The sequence below is a fragment of the Nuphar pumila genome, unplaced genomic scaffold, assembly GCF_984573655.1.
Source record: "Nuphar pumila unplaced genomic scaffold, dmNupPumi1.hap1.1 HAP1_SCAFFOLD_559, whole genome shotgun sequence".
Lineage (NCBI taxonomy): Eukaryota > Viridiplantae > Streptophyta > Magnoliopsida > Nymphaeales > Nymphaeaceae > Nuphar > Nuphar pumila.
Window position 1 is genome coordinate 32,129 of NW_028323398.1, and position 20,477 is coordinate 52,605.

The window sequence follows — 20,477 nt, forward strand, 5'->3', positions numbered from 1 at the left end:
GGGGCTCTGTTGGAACGACAGCAAGTGCGTGTGGGCGCACTTGGGACTGGAGGTGGATACACGCGGGGGGAGTGTTTCGCGTGGACGAGCGCCGTCGCAATGCCATTCGCAACGTGGCTCGCAACCTGCTGTGCCTTGTGTTGGAGTCGGCGCGCATGGTTTGTGCGCGTGATCTGGCTGCACTCTGTGGCAAGGCTGTGTCCGTGCAGCTGGGGGGCTTCCGGCGCGCTTCTATCTGCGCAGCCTTTACAAGCCCTGGTGACAAAAACCAGCTGGTCGAGCCGCGTGCGGCTCTCCCATCGCGCGGTGAAGGACTTGCAGTGGTGGGCCCAGTTGCCGCAGCGCTGGAACGGTCGCCCCATCGAGCTGCCATCAGTGGAGGCGGAGCTGCATGTCGACAGCAGCAGCTTCGGCTGGGGTGCGATATTCAATTCGACATTCCACGCCCATGGCTTCTGGCCGGTAGCCTCTCCAGCGCACATCACGCTGAAGGAGTTGCGTGCCGTTCGCCTTGCGCTGACCAGCTTTCGGGCACACGCTGCCGACAAGTGCATCCTAGTGCACGAGGACAACATGGCCGTGGTGGCAGCTTTGTCTGGGCTGTGCACGCGCTCGCCGGAGATGATGGCCGAGCTGCGCGAACTGTGGCAACTGCTGACCTCGGAGCGCATCGAGCTGGTGTGTCAGTACATCAACACGCACGTGAACCCGGGGGGCCCCATCAGCCGTATCAAGCGGCCCGAGGACTATCAGTTGGATGGGGCCCCTGTTCGCGAGCCTGGACGGGCGCTGGGTCCCGCTTACCGTTGATCGCTTTGCTGCAGCGCACAACACACTCTTGCCGTTGTGGAACTCGGAGCTGCACGAACCTGGGTCGGCAGTCGTGAACGCATTCGCGCAATCGGACTGGGATGCTCACAACAATTGGTGTCACCTACCCGTCCACCTGCTGCCGCAACTCGTCCAGCATTTGCACCGCACGGGCGCGGCTGCCACGGTCCTGGCCCCACACTGGCCGGCGCAGCCGTGGTACGCGCCTCTTGTGGAGCTGGTGGACGAGATTGTCCACCTGGCTCCGCGCAGCCCGAGTCTTCTGCTCACGCCCTTTGCACCTTTCCCGGAGTGCAAGCACTGGAGCATGATGGCAGTGCGCATCCCATGCGCACCTGTGCCCGTCCCGCGGGCTGCCTCATGAGTTCTTCCCCCTTCGGTGGCTGCTCATCCCCCTCCCCACCTTGCTGCGGCCTCCGAGCTGCAGTGCCTGGACCTTTCTGCCTGGAACCTTCTGTCATTTCCTGTTACCCGCGATCCCGCCAGTTTCTTTGATTTGATCAGTTCCACTTGTCGTTGACAAGCCTCAAGGGCACGTCTCGCATTCCCTGTTGGCCTCATGGGCCGGCCCTCCTTGCTTCGAGGTAGTTTGTTTATCTTGTGGGATACCCCACGTTTACTTTCGTTTCATCCTTCCTTTGACCATTTATCACAGCTGACGTTATAAGTGCTTGTACTGGTGTACTCTAGTTCATAGATAGTCTGCGATTTGTGATCCCGTGACTCATCTGTGATGCGCCTGTTTGCCCTTCTAACATGCGTGCTCGGATTGCATGCTCGCCCTTATAGCGGAACTCGCGAGGCTTGCCTCAGGTTTTTATTTCGAGCTACTGCTTAGCTCGCCCACCCACCCGCTTACCTTCTTTGTTTGAGTATGCGGTGCCACAATGTAACACCTCGGGGCCGAGAAGGCCATTTATCACAGCTGACGTTATAAACAACGGTACTGCACAAAAAACCAAGTTCAAGGTTGCAACCTGTACTGGTAAAAAAATGCCTGATCCATTGTCCTGTGGCAACACAAGAGAGATGGAATGCAGCGGTGCAGGAAGTACAAAACTGCCTTGCCTAGTACATGACAGGCCTAACCTGGCAAGCCCAACGAACATCATATCATCAGCAGCTCGACAACTACCCGGATGTAGTCAGGTTCAAGGTATGCTACTTCTTGAACCACCAAATCAAGGTGTCTTACTACTTGAGACACCAATACGTCATCGACCAACAATTAACCTCGATGTCAACCAATTTCCATCAGTGAGTGAAGTTTACATTTGAAACTTCCTGATTATCACCACGCACTTGATGATAGTGATTTGGCGTATCATCTCACATGCGCAGTGAGAAGCATTTCTTTCCATGTATATCCAGCCAATGCAACAAGGTCAAGCACCCACCAGGTGCAGTGCAGCGATCCTCCCAAGTCAGCCTTGGCTGCAACTGCAATGACGACACAAACGACCGATCATCATGCGAGATCGAACGCCCCTGTCCGTGACATCGTCAAAGTAACAAGCCTCACAACAGATGCTGATCAGCTCACTCGCATGCATCCTTGGCATCCAATGGGTTTGTGTTGTGGGAGCCTTGTCACGCAATGCAACAAAGAAGAGCAAGAAAATACTGGCGCATGCATGGCCAGATGAACGTTTGCAAATGAAAGTCGTACCAGCAATATAGACACCACCAGTCGCGAGGTTCCTGAGCGCCATGTGGCCTGCCTCAGCACCGATGATGTTGAGGAACATGTCCACAGCCTGCGAACACACTGGGCATGCCTGGCCACCCTCGAGTAGCGCATTCTCACTGATCTTTGCTGGATCCTGCAAATCGATGCCGATGTCAGGGCTATGTTACAGCAAAGTGCGGAAAAACAAAAAAATTGATCGAACCGAATGTAAGGCATTCACCCCAGAGCTTGCGCTGCTCGACTCGTAACAAAAATACTGGCCAATCTGAACACTGGAGGAGAGCCAATTATACCTGATGGTTTTTGAGCAGCCAAACACCTGCGAGTTGCCAGCAAAAACCATGGGGAAAAAAGGTAGACTGGAGAGCACAGGGAAGTGGCACACATTATGTACAGGGAGCTCTCCATTCTTGTGGCACAGGAAGCGGTAAATCCTCATGAGGCCAGAGCCACACGCAACATGCTCCACTTCTACGGCTGCCAGGGCCCTCCACCAACTCAGCGTACTCCAGCAGCTCTCGTTGCAGCGCACCCCTGCATATGTTAGTGAGCATGCTGTGACTGCATTGAGCTGACGACAGTGTAGCTACAAATGTTGTACAGCACACGCCCACGCCGGACGTCATGACCATGGCCGAATTGCCACAAACAGCAGTAAGGCTTCATGCGCCACCACAAACCCGCGTGGTCATTCAATGCAAAAATGCCTCATAAGAACTCAGGCTTCCGATCGTCCTCTGTTCTCGGGAGAATGGAAGGTGTCCGAAGAGCATAAGCACACCTTGGTGCAAAGTCTGCATGAGAACCTTCGGACGGGTAAACCTTGTAGGCATTCTTAGCATCGTCCCACATGAGCTGCGCCTCGCCCAGCCCTGTGCCTGGTCCAAGCACAGCTTTAGGGCCCTTTTGGTCTTGTTTCGCACGTGGGTTGAGGGCGACCAGCTGTGAGTCTGGCAACACTGGGATGCCGTAGCCCAGAGCTTCAAAATCATTCAAGACCTGTAAACGTCATGGGGGTTCAATGCAGGCGCGCGTGCCTTGCACCTCTGTCTGCTGGGAGCAATGCCATCCCAGTCCCATAGAACGATATTTAGCATGTGTTGTTGCAACTGTCCAAGATTGTACAGCAGGACAAACACCCAAACATGTTCCAAACGTAGTGGCTGTTCTTTGTCCATTATTCAATCGGCTGACCCGATCGTGCATTGTGATTTCCGATTGATTTACTCATTTATTGGAGCATGGACTTGGCACTGCATTCCAGAACGGCACAGAAACAACATTTCAGTGCAAAGAGTCACCTCAAAGCCCATTTGAGAAGCTCATCGGTCAAATAGTTTGAAAGATATTCCGCAGTCTTGAAGTTGAGACCAACAGAACTGACGCAAGCGCGGCATTTCCTGCGGCAACCGAAGCGGTATAGTGATAAGTACGTAATTAGGCTCACTGGTACAGCTGCAACTCAGGTGATTACTGCTTTGAACATCCGAGTTACGGCCTCCAGGGTAAAGGTCACCCTTGTACTGAGGCGGTGCCAAAGCCGTTGGCCTGGGTGTCGCTTCCAGCATTGGAGTCAAGGCAAGTATGTACAAGAGTGCCAAGGAGTCGTGCTGACTGCGCACACAGCAAAGTAAGGTCATGGAAGCGTAACATCATTTCAAACGTAAGCAACACAACTGTGAAACCGCACCAACAACGTAAGTTCGGTGTGACGGTCGCATGCATCGTCCAATCAACCAATCCACAGTCGCATCACAGCTTCATATAATCTCAAGCTCTAGAGCGTGCAACATGTCCAAAGCGCCCAAAACACCATACACAACGGATCAATATCGAAAGTATTTAAGATCCCAAAGGGCGACCCTGGTGCGGGCTTGCAGTGCCCGTCAACGTTTGTGTTGTTTTTGTTCTTCGTTCGCTCACATAATTGTGACCTCTGCAACACCATCGACCAGCTCATTCCACCGACACAGCCAATGGCGACCTTGTTGCGTACCTTTGTGCGGAAACCAAAGAGCTCTTCCACCTCACAGCCGTCGATAATCCAGCTCAAGTTTGTCATCACACACGCATTGTTGCTGACTGGGCCAGCCACAGCAAAGCAAGCTGCATCGATCTGCTTGGGAACCTTTTCCTCTTTCAGAAACACCCGGAGGACGCTGTGAAACGTCGAGAACTTCTCAGTGAGGTATATCTACACAAAACTGTCATGTTAATCTCCGCATCTGAGGTAATCGCTGTCTCGTGGCAGCCAGAACATATGTAGATTCCTGGATTTGATGCCCGATGTTTTGAAGAACTATGCATACCACTTGTCGGGGTGGGTGATGGCCACCTCGCTCATGTAGCCATGGCAGATGCAACTGATCGCAACCATTGCCTGCTTCAACGATGCATGCTCTACATCGAAGACGCCTGCATAGTGCAGTCTTCACCAGCCAAACATGCTGTTGGCGAATTCACATCGTCTGCCCTGCTGCCACATGCAACGGCAAATGCCCCGCGTTGCTGTCGTCACAGTGGAGCACGCATGCTTACCTCTTTGTATACCTCCACAGCCTTTTTGGAGATCAGGTCAGCTTGGAAGACAGAAAGGCGCGCATTGGTACCACCAATGTCACCCACCAGGAGGGTGGCTGTCGAGACGCCAGGAGTTGGGCGGGTGATCTGCACAACGGTCCACACGTGTTGTCTTCATGTCATCTGGAGCTACTGCGGCTGATAACAGCATGAATCCAGGGCATTAAGCTTAGAGCGAATGAACGGTCGCAGCATGCACAGCTTGCGCAGCTTGCGAGCGACAGAGCGTCCCGGGCACTGCCCGTCTGCAACCGCGTGACACGCGCCCATGTCGATGCCACGCCAACTGTTCGATATTCATATTGCAATATTATATGATCTTGTTGCCAGACAGGGAATGATGCACTGTGACGGAGTATGGACTTCCGCCACTCCCGACGTTGCAGCCGGAGCAGGAAGTAAGATACTGGGAAACATGGAGCGGGTGCAAAAGAGAAAACGATTTTTAACTTCACGAAAGATGGATTTCTAACTCAATCATAGCAACAGGCAAATGCCGTGGCATTCTAGACAACGCGTAACCGAGAGTAATCGAGGTTCCGACAACACAGACTGACGATGTAGGGATGCAAAGGTTTACGGAACATGAAAGACCAACTTTCGTAGTGGACATTTGCCTGAAATCACAAGAGAGCATACTCTGAGGGTTGCGATTTCGAGATAACAGAAGCCGATGGGTAAAGCCCTCCATCCCAAAGCAGATGAGTAGGGTGATAACCCTGTACAGATTGCATGAATCTCCATCGTTACAAAATCTGTTGTCATGCTTACGACATGTCACCCAACACCATGGCCACGCAGCAGGGCAGATAAGGAAATTGTGGGGATATCATGCCAATTGCACCTCGTGCGTTCCAAGCAACAATCACTGTTCATACCACAATTTGCAGTTATTATAGGGTAGCCTATCACAAGTTGCAAGATTCGCACCTGCTGTGGGGTGTTTTGACGCACGGATGCTACCGTGGAAACCCTGTGTTCCCGAGCAACATGCTGGATGGATGGTTTTGAGGCACGAAATGTGGCTGCTCCAGGAGAATGAGATACCGGAAGTGGTGCATTGACTCTTGCATCATTCCGCGATAGCGGCAAATTGAGCATCGCAAAAGTCATCACAGCCAGCGTTGCCTTCTCAACGTGCGAGATGTTATGTCCGGGTTGACTGCCAACTGACCTATTCAACAGTCGCAACAAATAACGCAACCACACATTTTTCTCCCCAACTATGCTCGTTTCATTCCCTATGGCTGCAACCGCACGTTGAAAGTCGCTGTGGTGTGCTCCAAGTCAAAAGATGAGTCGGATGCCTGTGATGTGACAACTGTATCGCGCATGGCAAATCAAACACCTGATCTCGGCCAAGTATGACTTACTCAAGATGCGTAGACGTGTCAATTTCCGGCGTTTTGCTACCGTGCGCTCTACATTGGGTGTACTTCCCACGAGCACGACACAGTTGGCCCCATCTTAGACCTTGCATCTTACGACATGCGATGCATTCAAGAAAACCAGTAGACGAGGGTCGCGTGGCCAAACAGTATAACCTTCTCTTGTTTCGGTAGCGTGATAAATGCAAAGCTTGCTGGGTACTGTTTCGCATGCTCAAGCAGCAAGTCACTCTTCTTCTGAGACACCAAGAGGGCCCAATTTGTCCACCGAGAGTGGTATTGCTTAATGCAAATTGATCTGTAGAAAACCTACTTCTTATTGTGTCTGGTTTGAGAATTCATGAGGGGAGCGAGAGGCTTCCGAAACTGCAAAAAATCTCAACGATACACAGGGTTAGCAGTTCAGGGTTCAGGGTTTGGCGTTTGCATAACACTGACAGCACATGACAGATCTATTGCATCATGAAGCGGTACACCACCGTATGCTAATTCTTGCATAGTTCAATTCTGTACAGGTGTTCATGGACTAGGGCGCTGTGCCACAGCATGGACATCGATACTGGGAGGCACCTTGCAGAGTTGCCCCCAAGGCTCTTATGGTAACAATCGTATTTCCGTCGATGTTCTCCTTTCAGTATGAAAGGTAAAGGTTGACAGTACTGTCAGTACCACTGATCATCAGCCTGATGTCACGTGCCATCAGCAGATCCAGAGATAGTCAAGCATGTAGATCGTGTTTAGGGTGTCGAATGCACAGTACGGCATAACCGCATGCAGCATTTGGTGGCATGTTGGGCATACACTTGCCGTTTGATGAAGCAGCGTGCTGTAGGCAACCGTATGTATTTCAGTTCCAATCAATAATGGCGACTGGCAGCATGACAACACTGCGCGCACATAACATAAGCGCTGGCCGGTGCAGCCGCCAATCGCGGATGCAATGTGCGAAACGGCGAGTAGTTGCAAATGCAAAGACAGCGGATGGACCTCGCGTGGCGATTGTTGGGGTGACAGGTGCAGTTGGACAGGAATTCTTGAAGGTGTGTACGATTGTACGAAAAGTCTGTCGAGCAGAAGAGTGTCCCTCAACTATGAGGAATAAAATGCCGTGGATATTTCAGTTCCACATACGTGCGCGATGAATTATTTTTCTTCCCTTGCTGGTGAGTATCCGTTGCCTGTCCTCTGCGCGTTGTTATTCGTCCTGATCTGGCATGCAATTATGCATGACTGCATGATCTTGTGGATGGGACGTGCGAAAAAGTTGTAGTGTCAACGAGGGACAAAGACACGAAGCTATCTGGAACGCAGGTAACGGGACATGGTTAGGGGTCATGCGACATCGCGCACGGGTTTGCCACATACGCATTCGGACCTTGTTTATGTGTTGAATGTGTATGTCAGTCTTTCATACTGCGGTAAGTGCGTGAACGGGGGGTCATGGCTCTCCAAAAAAGGTTCTGTCGGATCTCAGCCGCCGCAATTACCTCGTTGTACCCGTCGTAAGCATTTCACCTGATAGTGTTATCCCGTAGCATTCGCGTTTGCATCGAGAGCATGGCCGAATTTGGATCGCATAGTCGTCACGACAGAAGGGCAGACGGTCCACGAGGGGTGCGTACGGCGTCAATCAAACGTTAACCGCCCTCATGCGTTCTGTGTTGCTCAACGCTGGCAACAGATGCTTGAGGTTGCAGGTGCTGTCCGAGCGCAATTTCCCGTACAAGGACATCAAAATGTTGGCATCCGCGCGATCTGCTGGAAAGACTTATGAGTTTGAAAACGTCGAGTACACTGTGGAGGAGTTGACTGAGGACAGGTGTGTGGTCCATAATCCCGTAGCTCAAGCGCAGCAGCCCTCCTCAACTGTGTTTCATTGAATGAGCATCCTCTGATGATTTGAATAGTACTTCTCTGACACCCATCGACATGCTGGCGCCGCAAATTGCACGCAATTAGCCAATTGCTGCGGTGTCGTTCATGTTTGACTGCAAACAGCACATCTATTCCTCAGGCCTGACAGTAGTAGTGGCAGTAACTCAAACAGGACCAGGGGTCAATGTCTGTGTGCTGCAGTCCCAATTGATTTGTTTTTTGTTTGCAGTTTTGGTGATTGCGACATAGCCCTCTTCTCAGCTGGGGGTTCCATCTCCAAGGAGTTTGCTCCGATCGCATCGGCAGCGGGTTGCACAGTGATAGACAACTCCTCAGCCTTTCGAATGACTGACGGAGTGCCACTTGTCATCCCGGAAGTGAACCCTGAGGCTATGGCCGGCATGAAGGTATTTATCTATAGATCAGCGTTTCGCCCGACCCTGTAATTTGCGGGTCGCAATGCCGGAAATGCATGAATCTTGGGAGCAAAATTGGGGGTCGCACCCATTCTGGCAACTTACTGAACTGCTATCTTTTCACCATCACAAAGTATTGCAAGTACCTCAACAACATAATCATCCGGCCGTCGCGTGCTTTTCCTCTTTTACTTTTTCGAGCACCCTGTGGTCTGTGCATGGCGTCACAGATTGCTAGCATCGTCTTTGGGATATCGTGGAGCAGTCATCTCTTCATGCTGGAGTCATATGACAATCGCCACCTCATGACCTTGAAATTTTGCTGGCGCATGCTCAAGAGGCATTAGTCAGCCTTGCGCAACCGCCACACGATGATTGAGAACGCATGTCAGAAGGGGAAGGGGAATGGCATACAGTGGAGAAGCTGATGCGGCAATGGAGGCGATATGACTGAAACTTGTGAGCCTTGGTTGGCTCTGCAATGTTGATGTTGTGATGATGATGTATCTGTTTACAAAATCGCATCCACATAGACATGGGCAACTCCAAGATCTGCTGATGAGCACTGTGCAATTGCAGGCAGGCGGAGGCGGGATCGTGGCGAACCCGAACTGCTCCACCATCATTGCACTGATGGCAGTCACGCCGTTGCACCGTGCCAAGAACATCAAGCGGATGGTGGTCTCCACGTATCAGGCAGCTTCAGGTGCAGGGCAGGCAGCCATGGACGAGCTGGAGGCACAGACCCGTGCTGTCCTCGAAGGCACCGAGCTGCCGATGAACATCTTCCCCTTCCAATACGCTTTCAATCTCTTCAGCCACAACGCCCCTATGACCAGCAATGGCTATAACGAGGAGGTCTGCGTCCTTGGCCCTCAGCTTGTTTGTCGGCACCACTTTTACTTGCAAGATTGGCTTTGACCGAAGCACAGCAATGCGTCCAGGATTGGCAGGATTGTCATTACCACATCAGGTCCCGTTCAGTGTGGGAATATGATATGTATTGTCTGGATGGGACTGGTCTGTTTTGTTGGTTCAATGATCTGTAGTGTTCGGCATGTTGGTGGTGATGGCGGCGCGGTGATGGTGACACTACCTGGGACTAGCCCATGCAATGGCAGGAGCCTGCACTGTGCATATCCAGGTGATCTTGTTTCTGAGGGATCGCCAAAAGTGGAGGTAATCATGTCCATCAGCTTCCTCTGCGGACGGGCATCACTCCAGCGCAAGATTTTGCGTTGTTATTTTCGACAGATCAGTTTCACCGCCAAGAGCATCGCATGTAAATACACTCGTGTATCGCAACCAAAAGTACCCCTGTGTGCAGCCGCGTCTGTAACGTCTCAGTGCATGTTTGCAGGAGATGAAGATGTTGAAGGAAACTAGGAAGATCTGGAGCAATGACTCAGTGAATGCCATGGCCACTTGCATCAGGGTGCCTGTCATGCGTGCGCACGCAGAGTCCATCAACCTCGAGTTCGAGCACGACATTGAGGAAGATGAGGCACGTGAGATCCTTTCCAAGGCGGCCGGAGTGTCACTCATAGACGACAGGTGTGCTCTTTCAGTTACATCAGTCATTGCCGCTGAAGGATGGTGTACCTGAAGAAGTACAGCGTCCACACGGACGCCGGCAACTTCAAGTGCAACATTGGAACCAGTGGTTGCAGTGTAAAGCTGACGGATTGAATGCCGCCTTTCTGTAATACGGTGCGAACCGCATGTGTGGTGTCTACGTCATCGAATGGCATGCAGGGTGAGCACGTGTGCAGTCAGCATTTGCACACATCAAATATTTGCAAGGTGTTGCTCTGTGCACATCATGACCGTGTATATTAGTTGACTGCGGACTCACTCCAAGGCGCTGTGCTGCATGTCTGCATTCTTAACCACGGGTTGGATTTGCAGGGACAAGAACCGCTTTCCAATGCCCCTAGATGCCACCAACAACGATGACGTCTATGTTGGCCGCATCCGAAGAGACATCTCCCTGCCCGGCAAGAAGGGTCTGTGCTTGTTTGTGTGTGGTGACCAGATCAAGAAGGGCGCTGCATTGAATGCCATTCAAGTGGCAGAGATGCTGTTGTAGCCAACCGTAGCGAGTCTGCCATGGCTTCAAACAAAGATGTAATTTACGAGGGCATCATGATTGACATGTGAGTGTGGCCACCCAGGTCGCTCAGATTTATAGTGAAACAAGTCACATTCTTCAGACAGCATTAGCAGTGAGTGGACGATGCCTGCACCGACAATGCATGAGAATGAGAATGGTTTACAACAGATCAGCCGTGATGATGAGCCCAGGCCGGGTACGTAGCCATCCGAGCCAGGCGCGCCACAATGGGTGGGTGCTCAGTGTCTCGGCATTGCCAACGACAATCAAGCCACGCTTCGCACGAGTGAATGCCACGTTCATGCGCCGCTGGTCCGCAAGAAAGCCAATGGCGCCGATTGCATTGCTACGTACAGTACTGACGACAATGACCTCTTTCTCGCGGCCTTGGAAACCGTCCACCGTCTTAACCTCGATCGCAGGATCAGATGTCCTGCTTGAAGTTCGCGGCGATACTGTTGCCAGTGCCAATGACAATTCCTGCGCCATAGGAGTCTGTTTCTATCGCAACAGATGCGCTTGTCACAAACCCTCCGTTTATGGGCAAAATCAGCTCTGGCTTGTCAACGCCGCCTTCTTTGGGCTGGCGTATTTCTTTTCACTTGTCACAAACAGAGGCGTCGAGTGAATGATGTGTGTGCCGGTCTTCTGCACTCGTGGCCGCATGAAACCTGTCTAGCAAGCTGGAACACGCAAAATCTACGCCAACAAACTTGAACAACTATGCGATCGCACTGGGGTTGGGGGTGAAGGCAACATGATTGTTTACCTAAACAGCATTATAAGATATGCGGGGAGTCTGCACAGCTCGCTAGATTGAAGGGACGATGCCTGTATGCCAAGTGTGATGAATCGGACCTTGACTTGAGCACTGTACCCTGAGATGACGCCTATGTTGGCGGGTCCCCCCACGAGAGACCTGTCCTTCAACAGTAACATGACCACTGCCTTCACAACTTCAACCTCCTCCATGTTTCTAAAGGAGGTGTGCATCGACGAGCTCTGAGCGGTCAGCACTGTTGCCGCTTGCTCATTCCCTGCTCGCTCTTCAACACCCCTGCACACAGTGCAACAACCACTTTCACTTGCAATTAGCTGTTGTGGCCGGTTCCTCACCCCAGGATTGGCTGTAGCGGGTCGAGCACCTGTGTAAGCTTCATCCTATATTGCTGCTCCTCCCGCTTCTAGCAATGCTGACCAGCCCCACCGACATTTTTTGGGAAAAGAGGCGCGTGCCTCTCAATAGATGTCTAAAAAATCGTTTCAGTGCCACACTACCAGGCTCTCGTACGCGGAGCCATCGTCACCATGTGCTATGGTGTTCTCCGTGTGTTCATCTGCAGGTACACAGCATCCACATGGAACATGCAGTAGGAGACCAGTGCGCAAGGGGGTCTAACAGTGCGAAAGTGAAAGACACATCGTCATCAATATGCCACTACGACAAGACAGAGCAGGCATGCAGCAGACATGCAAACGGCAACACAGTGAGGACGACGTGCTTGCAATTGATAAAGACGACCGGGGCTTCCAGCAAAGGCCACGGGAAGGCCTGGATGGGTGGCCGCTGGGCCGCGCTGACACCGTCGCGCAACCCATCATTGTAAAACGCGGCCGCAGAGAACTCAGAGAGGACGGGGTGCATGCGGTACTGTGTGTCCAGAAGATGCGGTCGCACGCCCATGGCCATTAGACGCACAAATAGAGACGTTCCCATCCCCAAGCGTTGTGCCTTGCGCTCCTTGACAGTTGGAGGAAGCTGCTGCTGGTCGCCAACCAGTAGCAATGTCTGCGCGTCCTGCACGCCGCCGCCTTAGCACGGTCACACAAAAAGTTTGTTTGCAATCGTACGTTGCATACACGCCAGGCAAGAGCTGACTTGCTCCATTCCATGTGCTCCGGCCCATGAAAGGGCTCAACGCGGAATGCATTGACAAGCCTTGAGCAGTGCCCAGCACAATGTCCTTGTGATGTCCTGTTCAGATGTCATTGAACTCGATGCCAACGTTTGATTGGATCATATGAGCACAACGCATGTTGCCAATGGGGCCACACTGCGATGCAGAAAACTTTGTAACCATGAGCAAAGCTTCACTAGACATGCTGTCAGGTTCACAGTCAGTTTGCCTGGATCGAAAGCATCTCAGCCACCCGGCGTTGCAAACCAGAATTCACTACACGGCCGTCCAATGGACAGACAAGACACAAGTATTTGCAGCGATGTCCCCCCGTTTTGTGCGCACTATACTCTGCTTCTGGCATTTGCGAGCTCACCTTCATGATAGCCACCAAGCAGTCAGGCTCAGTCGCCTGCGTGGCTTCGTCCAGCACAACGACCGCAAACTTGCGCTCCTCAAGCGGCATGGAGCCACCACCCACGCAGGTGCATGCCACTGCGTCTGCAGCGTCGAGGATTTCAGCCATTGCTTCTTTCTCCAGCTCATCTGCCTTTTGAAAGGCATTCGCTTGAGCAAACCCTGTGATGCCCACTGCCTTCTGCCGCATCTCCTGCGCTTTGCGGCCTGCATCACAGATCTGTGCATCAAGGCACTTGCCATGCAAGGCCGTGCATGCACAGCAGGTTGCACAGGTGCTGGGCGTGTGCTACCCATGCTGGCTGCTGCTTGCATTCGTGTCTGGGACTGTGCAGAATCACCTCTTTCACCACGTCCCAAACTTCCTGCCTTGACTCTATTGCTTTCACAACCTGGAGTGCGGATATCAATGGCCCGCAACGAGGCTGACTGACAGAGAGTGTTATGGGTCGGGCCATTGGTGAGCTATATCGAAAGGTTTGGTGAGCACGTCAGTCAGTTGTATGTCAGCACATCTGGCGTCTAGTAGGATCCAAAAAGCAATCAACAACTTAGAGCCAGTCTCAACATGGTGCATTTCCATCGCATCACTGAAATCTGCAATCGATTTATGGTGCATATTATGACAACATTAGCAGTAGTCCAATAGGACATGGTGGTGTCGTCCTTGGCCAACCTTTGCAAGAGAAACATCAGTGCTTCGCCAGACCCTCTGATTTCTCAGGTCCAGATACCCAACATACATGAATTCACGGGTCAAAAATGGGTGTCGACACCCGTTCTGGCAAAGCACCGAGAAACATGAGCATGACCAACATGTGCAGACGCGCACCCTTGGGGGTTTCCAACACCAACGCATCAAGCGTAACGTTGCGCAAGGCTTCAGATACTTTTGCAGGGTGACCAATCCGCACTACCTTGACCCCGAGGGCCAGCAGCCCGCTCACGAGGTTGTCCACAGCAACATTGGAAGCCGCTGTCACCAAGATACCGCTGCCCGCTGGCAGTGCATGTCGCATCATAGCAACGTACTGCACGATCGTTCGTGTCTTGCCTGCATGCGCACTCAGTGTTTCGCCAGACCCTGTCATTTTTTGGGTCCAGATGGCCGAAAGTGCAAAAATATGGGGGACAAAATCGGGAATCGGAACCCGTTCTGGCGAGGCACTGTGCGCACTGCCTTGATCGCAAACCACCTCCACAAGGTGGGTACGCCCCCTTGCGAACAGAGGGGGCTTGGTGTGATGAACCATTGATTTCTGTACTTCTTTATGCATTTGCGTCCGTCGTTTGCAAGCCTTCTCGTAACTTTTGTCCAGGTTGCAAGTATGTATGTACATTGCGCACACACACATGATGTTCAGACATCACGCTCAATGTGTATGACGAGGTTTGCACTGTGAATGGTCTGGACCACGAGTTCTCATGGGCTGACTGCCCTGGTGACACACAAGCAAATCACATAACAAAGTACAAGAAACATTGCAGGCATGAGGATGACAACGAGGATGGTGATTGTGTATTTTGAACTGTACCATTGCAAACGTGAATACTTGGTTGCTTCAGCCTGTGCCGACTGGTTCTTGGTGTTACCTATTCGATGTAATGATGATGCATCTTTCTACGACACTACCGCATCCTAATGGACATTGGCAACTCCAAGTACTAATTGGGAAACAGACCTTAGAAATAGTTATCCTGAGCTTGCCCCTCCAGTGGGTCTGTTTGTTTTCTCTCAATCGATACAGGTAACATGCATGCATTCAGCATCGACACATCGGGCAAAATCTCTCAGACGGTGCATCATCGGACTGGGTGCCGGTCAGTGCTTTGCTTGATTGGGCTTCGAATCCCATGCTTGTCCCCAATATTCATGCATTTTCAGGCATCTAGACCTCAAATCATACAGTATGGCGCAGCACTAGCGCGGCTACCGAGACCTGCACATTGAATGCCGTTTCGGAATAGCAAGCTGTTGCGCTCGATGCATCGGACGAAGCAATATTAGACAACATTTGTGGTGTCTGATCATTTCGATGTGTTGCATGTTACAGTTGTAGCACAAGTCTCGGAGGTGGGAACGCACCAGTGCCTGGAGGGCCTTGCCACAGGCACAAGGTGGAGGTTGCACCCTTTCGCATAGCTGCAACTTGTGATGCGTTGAGTGTCGATGACAGAGCTGTGCAGGCTTTCTTGATCGCAGCTTTTGCCGCTGTTCCAGCAGCTCCGCGCCAATAAGGCGGCCTCATTTGCGCGGCAGCTTCCAAGCTGTCCAATCCTTGCATATCTCCGTACAGAAGCCTGCAACGCACGAATATCTAGTCAGGCTTGGTCGTGAGCTCATACACAGCACTGCATGCACTCTGCATCACGTGACAGTGGTCGCCCCACAAAGTATGCCTTGGCCTCGCTGCATAACAGCGTGCCAGACATTCAGGTGACGCTCGAGTGCCAATGTCGGATGATGAGATAATGGCAGTCAGAAAGCGGCACCATCATAGGGGATACTGAAGTCGTGTGATCAGCAATCAGTGTACTCGGCAACGAGGTCTCAGTGTGCATGACCGTACTTCTGGCATGTGGCGCACCTTCTCAAAGGACTGGTTGGGTCCGTCGTAGGTGGCTGAAACTGGAACGCCGCCAATGCAGCACGGACTCGTTCGTAGGCAACTGTGTTAGCAAACGCGTCAAGTCGCCAGCCGGGGCCTTTCACATCGGGCGCCACCGTTCTAGGCATGGCCACCCGAAGCCAAGATGCAGCGATGTCGGTGATCACACCCTCTAGCGAATCTTGATCGGGATCACCTCTGCTGACGAGGACCAGGTCACCGCTCGTAAGATTGTGAAACGGCAGCACATCTCGGCCGGGGCTAAAGCGCACAACGCTGTCCTTGTATAGGGAGCCGTCAGGAGACGCTTCAAGGTCAAAAAGCGCACACCCTGCTTCCTGCATGGTCAGGGATGTCAACAGTTGTAGCCACGATTGCAGCAGGTGAGCAAATGCTTTGCTGATGGTACTTTTGGAGCTTTCACGGGCCATCAATGGAGCTGCCAATGCTTGCGTAGTTCTTGAAACTCTTTGCAAGGTATTCATCAGAGCGCTCTCCATGATGCGTATCTGCCATATGCTATCAATCAGCCAGCTTCTGCGCTCTTCCGCCTACTTCCGGCACGATGGGAAATGCTGTACATGCAAGCTCCTCTCGCCATGTCAGCAGATCAGCCGTGTACGCAGAGCTCTTGCAGGCTGCTTCAAAGATGAGCTGCATTTGGCTCGTCAATTGGACAGCGAGGCAACAGAAACATAAGAAGATGTTGCCTTCAACACCATCTTCATAGAGTTCATGGTGCTGAAAGATGGTGTTGAAAGCAACATCTTCCGCGAACTTCGCAGATGGAGCTATGTATGGTTTTGGGATGGGCAAAGCATTGCAATTGAGCTGGTCAAAGTTATCGAACCACTCACTTTTGGGTGCATCACACCTGCAACTGCTTCTTGGGCCATTTCAAGCGCTCCTCGCTTTCCTTCCACTCTGCTTGGAACTCGATGTCTAAGGCAGCCATAAAATAGGTGCCATGTGCCTCAATCAAATCCCGAAGCCCTGACTTCCTTTCACCCCGCCGTTGCTGCTTGCCCCCCCTTGCTGTCCCTTGTTGAGATAGCGCCTGCAAGACAAGGCCGGCATCACCCCACATGCGTTGCACGGGTGCATGCAGCAAGTAGTGCATAACAACGCCAAACACACAGAAGTTGCATAGGCTTTGGACCCCTTGTGGAGTCTTGTATTTGTGCGCACCTCAAGGCCTGGAAGCAGCATGTCCAAATAGCAACCCTCAGGCAGCCTGTCAGTACCAGACACGGCATCCTGATCTAGGAGCCTTCTTTTATAGCTGAAGCGCTTTGCCTGCTCCGTCCGCTCCGATGCTCGCGCTTGACGTTGCTCTTTCACACCTGGGTCCAGCTCAACGGGCGAGCGATTGTTCTGAGGTTTCCTGTGGTTGGGGTTTGTGCGCCCGGGCCTGTCGCGGCTCACTGTCAAGGCATCTTTAGGACTTGAGCGTTGCGCGTACACGAGCAGACCACGGGGTACTGATCGACTTTTGCTTGAGTGTGAGTGTACCGCCGCGTTCAACCCAGGACCGTATCTGCCGCGCATAAACTGCGGCAGCATCATCCCTGCGTGGGTCCTCAAAACATCGCGGGCGACATATGTGCGAGCGATATGTTCATGCTGTTAGCACCCACTGCAGCGTGTGATTTAGCATAATTTGATGAGATTGCAATCTTCGAGACGCTCCATGATTGCTGCAATGCCTCGAGCGTGCTATAATGCTTGTGCCAATATCACAAGCATGGCATTCACACCGCAAAACGGCGACTGATCTTGACCAAATGATATTCAAGGGTTGGGAGAAAACACGTTTGCTTCCTTTCGCTGCTACTGCAACAACACCTGAAAAACCCTGTCAGGAACCCTATCGACAGGGAGACCGTGCGCAGCTACCATACCTTTGACAAGCCATACCATTCATAACTTGATGCGCTTCGCTAGTATGGCAACAACGAAGTCGTCGATAAAGTCGTCCATGATTCATGACATAAAACTAGACACTGCAATGCAACCTGCGTCATCGCATTGGAATATGAGTCAGAACGTAGTCCAGCGTATGAGCCAATGACTCTTTAGGTCTTTCACAAGGGGGACTTCAAGCCACCAACGCATGCAGGCACTTGCTCGAGCTTTGTAACATGAACACTGTGTTCCCCACAGAGTCATTGCGTTTTGATGCATTGAGTGTGCGACAATTACAAAAGGTGGTACCCTTTGGGTCTGAGTCGTGAACATGTCACAGGACGCTGCACTGATCAGGTGTCCCAAACGGTAAACGGTAAACTTGGCATGTAGGGAACTGTACATGCAGTGACATGTCTGTGGTGCCGGGCGTCGTTCATGTCATGAAAGGCACCAACGGGGTCCTCCCAGAAAGGAGCTGACAGACGCCATATACAAACCAGAAAGTACCATGCACGCACGAGAACGCCTACACAGTTCACTTATTTCGCTCCTGACAACGCGCCAATGCCCACAAACCGGCGCGCGAAGAAAACACCAAACAGGCAACGCATCTCATCGCGCAGACCGCTGTTGGCTCTGCGCGACCGTCCGACTGAGAATTTCCTCCTGCCTAAGCTTTGCCTTGAAGGAGTCAAGTTTGGCCTGCAACTGCTGAATGCTGGCAGCCTTGGACCGCAGGATGTGGCCCAGCTTCTCGACGTAAGTGTCGATGGCGCTGCCGGGCTGGTCGACCTCCGCCAAAAGGTTCATCTCACTACGGACGATATCCATCGTGTCTTCAATCTGCCGCCGATGACACTGGATGAGCTCGTCCTCCTCCTCGAGAATGGCGTTCATGAGCTCGTCTCGTTCGCTCGTCAAAGCGTCGTTCTCGCTCAAGTACGCATTGACCTCCTCGGTCAGTACAGGTCCCAGATGCTCGTGCAGATCACGCTCACGCAGCGGCTGCGGATGGTTCGGAGGGCTGCTGCGCCCTGGTTCTGTGCTCTGTGTGTTGGTTGTGGGACGCGGTACAAACGGCTGCCGTGCTGCATTGACGACGGGGGCCACCGGCGGTGCTGGGATGGGGTGGGGATGGGAGGGCGCCACGGGTGCGGCCATCATATTCCGCTGCTCTGAGTCACCGGCTAAGCGCGTTACAGCTGCATTGTACGCCGGGTTCAGGCCTGGCGTCACGCTGCCTGAGCTGCGCTGTGCTTTGTCTTTCCGGAGCTCTGCACAACACACCCCAATGAGATATCGTGGCATCACATACGCACGACCGTGAGCTGAGTGTTGATGTTTCTCAACTCAAAGCAGTGCTTCGCCAGACCTTCTCATTTTTTGGGTCCGGACACTAAAAAATAAATGGATATGCGGGACAAAGTCAGGGTCGAAACCCGTTCTCGCAAAGCACTGACTCTAAGATGCTGTTTGTTGCCCACATCAGGCCGCGCGCGGTCACATAGCAGCTGACTGAGGCACGCTCTCTGGACTGATTGCAACATGGCACCCACCTGCTGGTCCCTGATCCGTTCTTTGTTGGTGATGGACAGCCTTGATTCCCAAGTTGCCCTAGGACTGAAAACGTGGAAGTATTTTTGCCGTCACAGTCATCACACATTCAAGAGCCTTGAGGAGTCCTTGATGTAACCCGCCTCCAACATCCAGAACTAAGCGCGACACACCTTTTACGCGGTCTGCGTATCTAAGCGTATTCAGGGTATGCTCAACAGACGAGCTGCCCGGCGACACGTTTGCGATCATGACGGTACGAGCCTGTGCACCAATGAAACTGTCCTTGAGGACTTCGGTGAGCTTGGAGCCTCGAAATGGAACGTGGCGAGCGTCGCCGTCAAGGGCCCGAATGCACTCCTTCAGCGCCAAAAGCGATTTGTTGATCTCTGCTCCCTCGATGCGCGTTTGTCGATCGTTGTCAAACGTGTCTGCACCGCGCTCGCTCCCAGCCAAGTCGATAAACGACAGCCGCCCAACCTGTGTGCATCAGGACCTTATGAAAGGCTCTTGCATGCTAGATGCCTGGCAATACACAAACTCGGAACATGCCAAGCCAAGGTGACATGTCATTGGCTTCGAATGGGCTTTACCATGTCCGAGTCACTGCCTGATAATTCCGATCTTGCGTCGGGACCGCAGGCAGTGCTTATTTCTGGACAGATACGGCCTCTGCATGATGTCTGCTGCGTGGAAACGCATTTGGGGCGTGCTGTGTTCAATGACTAACTGGGAGACGACAGATCGGAGCATGCCACCACTACCGGACGCCCTCCTTGGCAACAAGCCTTCATACGTGTCAAACGGCACGCAACCGCTATCCTCTTCAGGCCAGAGAACTGGAGTGTGCGCGATGGGTGTCAGACATGTAACATCTTGAGGCAGAAGGCGATGCATTCGCGGCCGGCACTACAAGCACAATCACATGCACAAACCAATCATGCGGGTGTGGCACGTTCATCAACCCACAAGTCTTTGGTATGGCCTACCGCCATCGACACTGCAAATTAATTGTTCAGCAGGTCGTCTCACAGCCACAAAGAACCTCACCTCCCTGCCCCCTGGCTCCCCATTCTCACGCTTTGGCTTCTTCAGGCTGAACTGCATGATGGAGTGCGAACGCGATGACTCAGAGTTGGCCCCAGTAGAGCCAGTGCAGCGCGCAGCGGCGCTGTGCTCAATCAGCTGCTCGACGAGC

The 20,477-nt window shown here is 52.5% G+C and overlaps 2 protein-coding genes across 2 annotated transcripts; both read right to left on the reverse strand.

The window, feature by feature from the left end:
• Positions 1-2,598: 2,598 nt before the first annotated feature.
• On the reverse strand, positions 2,599-6,581 carry LOC149810073 (uncharacterized). The gene is made up of 7 exons (XM_089994444.1): positions 6,475-6,581; positions 6,032-6,275; positions 5,060-5,188; positions 4,518-4,715; positions 3,303-3,520; positions 2,907-3,055; positions 2,599-2,654 (listed from the first exon to the last, which is right to left on the reverse strand). The coding sequence occupies exons 1-6, from the start codon at positions 6,579-6,581 to the stop codon at positions 2,908-2,910; spliced, it is 1,044 nt and encodes a 347-aa protein (XP_089850570.1). The 3' UTR covers positions 2,599-2,654; position 2,907.
• A 4,910-nt stretch (positions 6,582-11,491) lies between these two features.
• On the reverse strand, positions 11,492-16,317 carry LOC149810074 (uncharacterized). Its single transcript, XM_089994446.1, has 9 exons — positions 15,797-16,317; positions 15,295-15,509; positions 14,041-14,262; positions 13,168-13,415; positions 12,364-12,691; positions 12,172-12,230; positions 12,010-12,077; positions 11,663-11,950; positions 11,492-11,576 (listed from the first exon to the last, which is right to left on the reverse strand). The coding sequence occupies exons 1-9, from the start codon at positions 16,315-16,317 to the stop codon at positions 11,492-11,494; spliced, it is 2,034 nt and encodes a 677-aa protein (XP_089850572.1).
• Between the last annotated feature and the right edge of the window lie 4,160 nt (positions 16,318-20,477).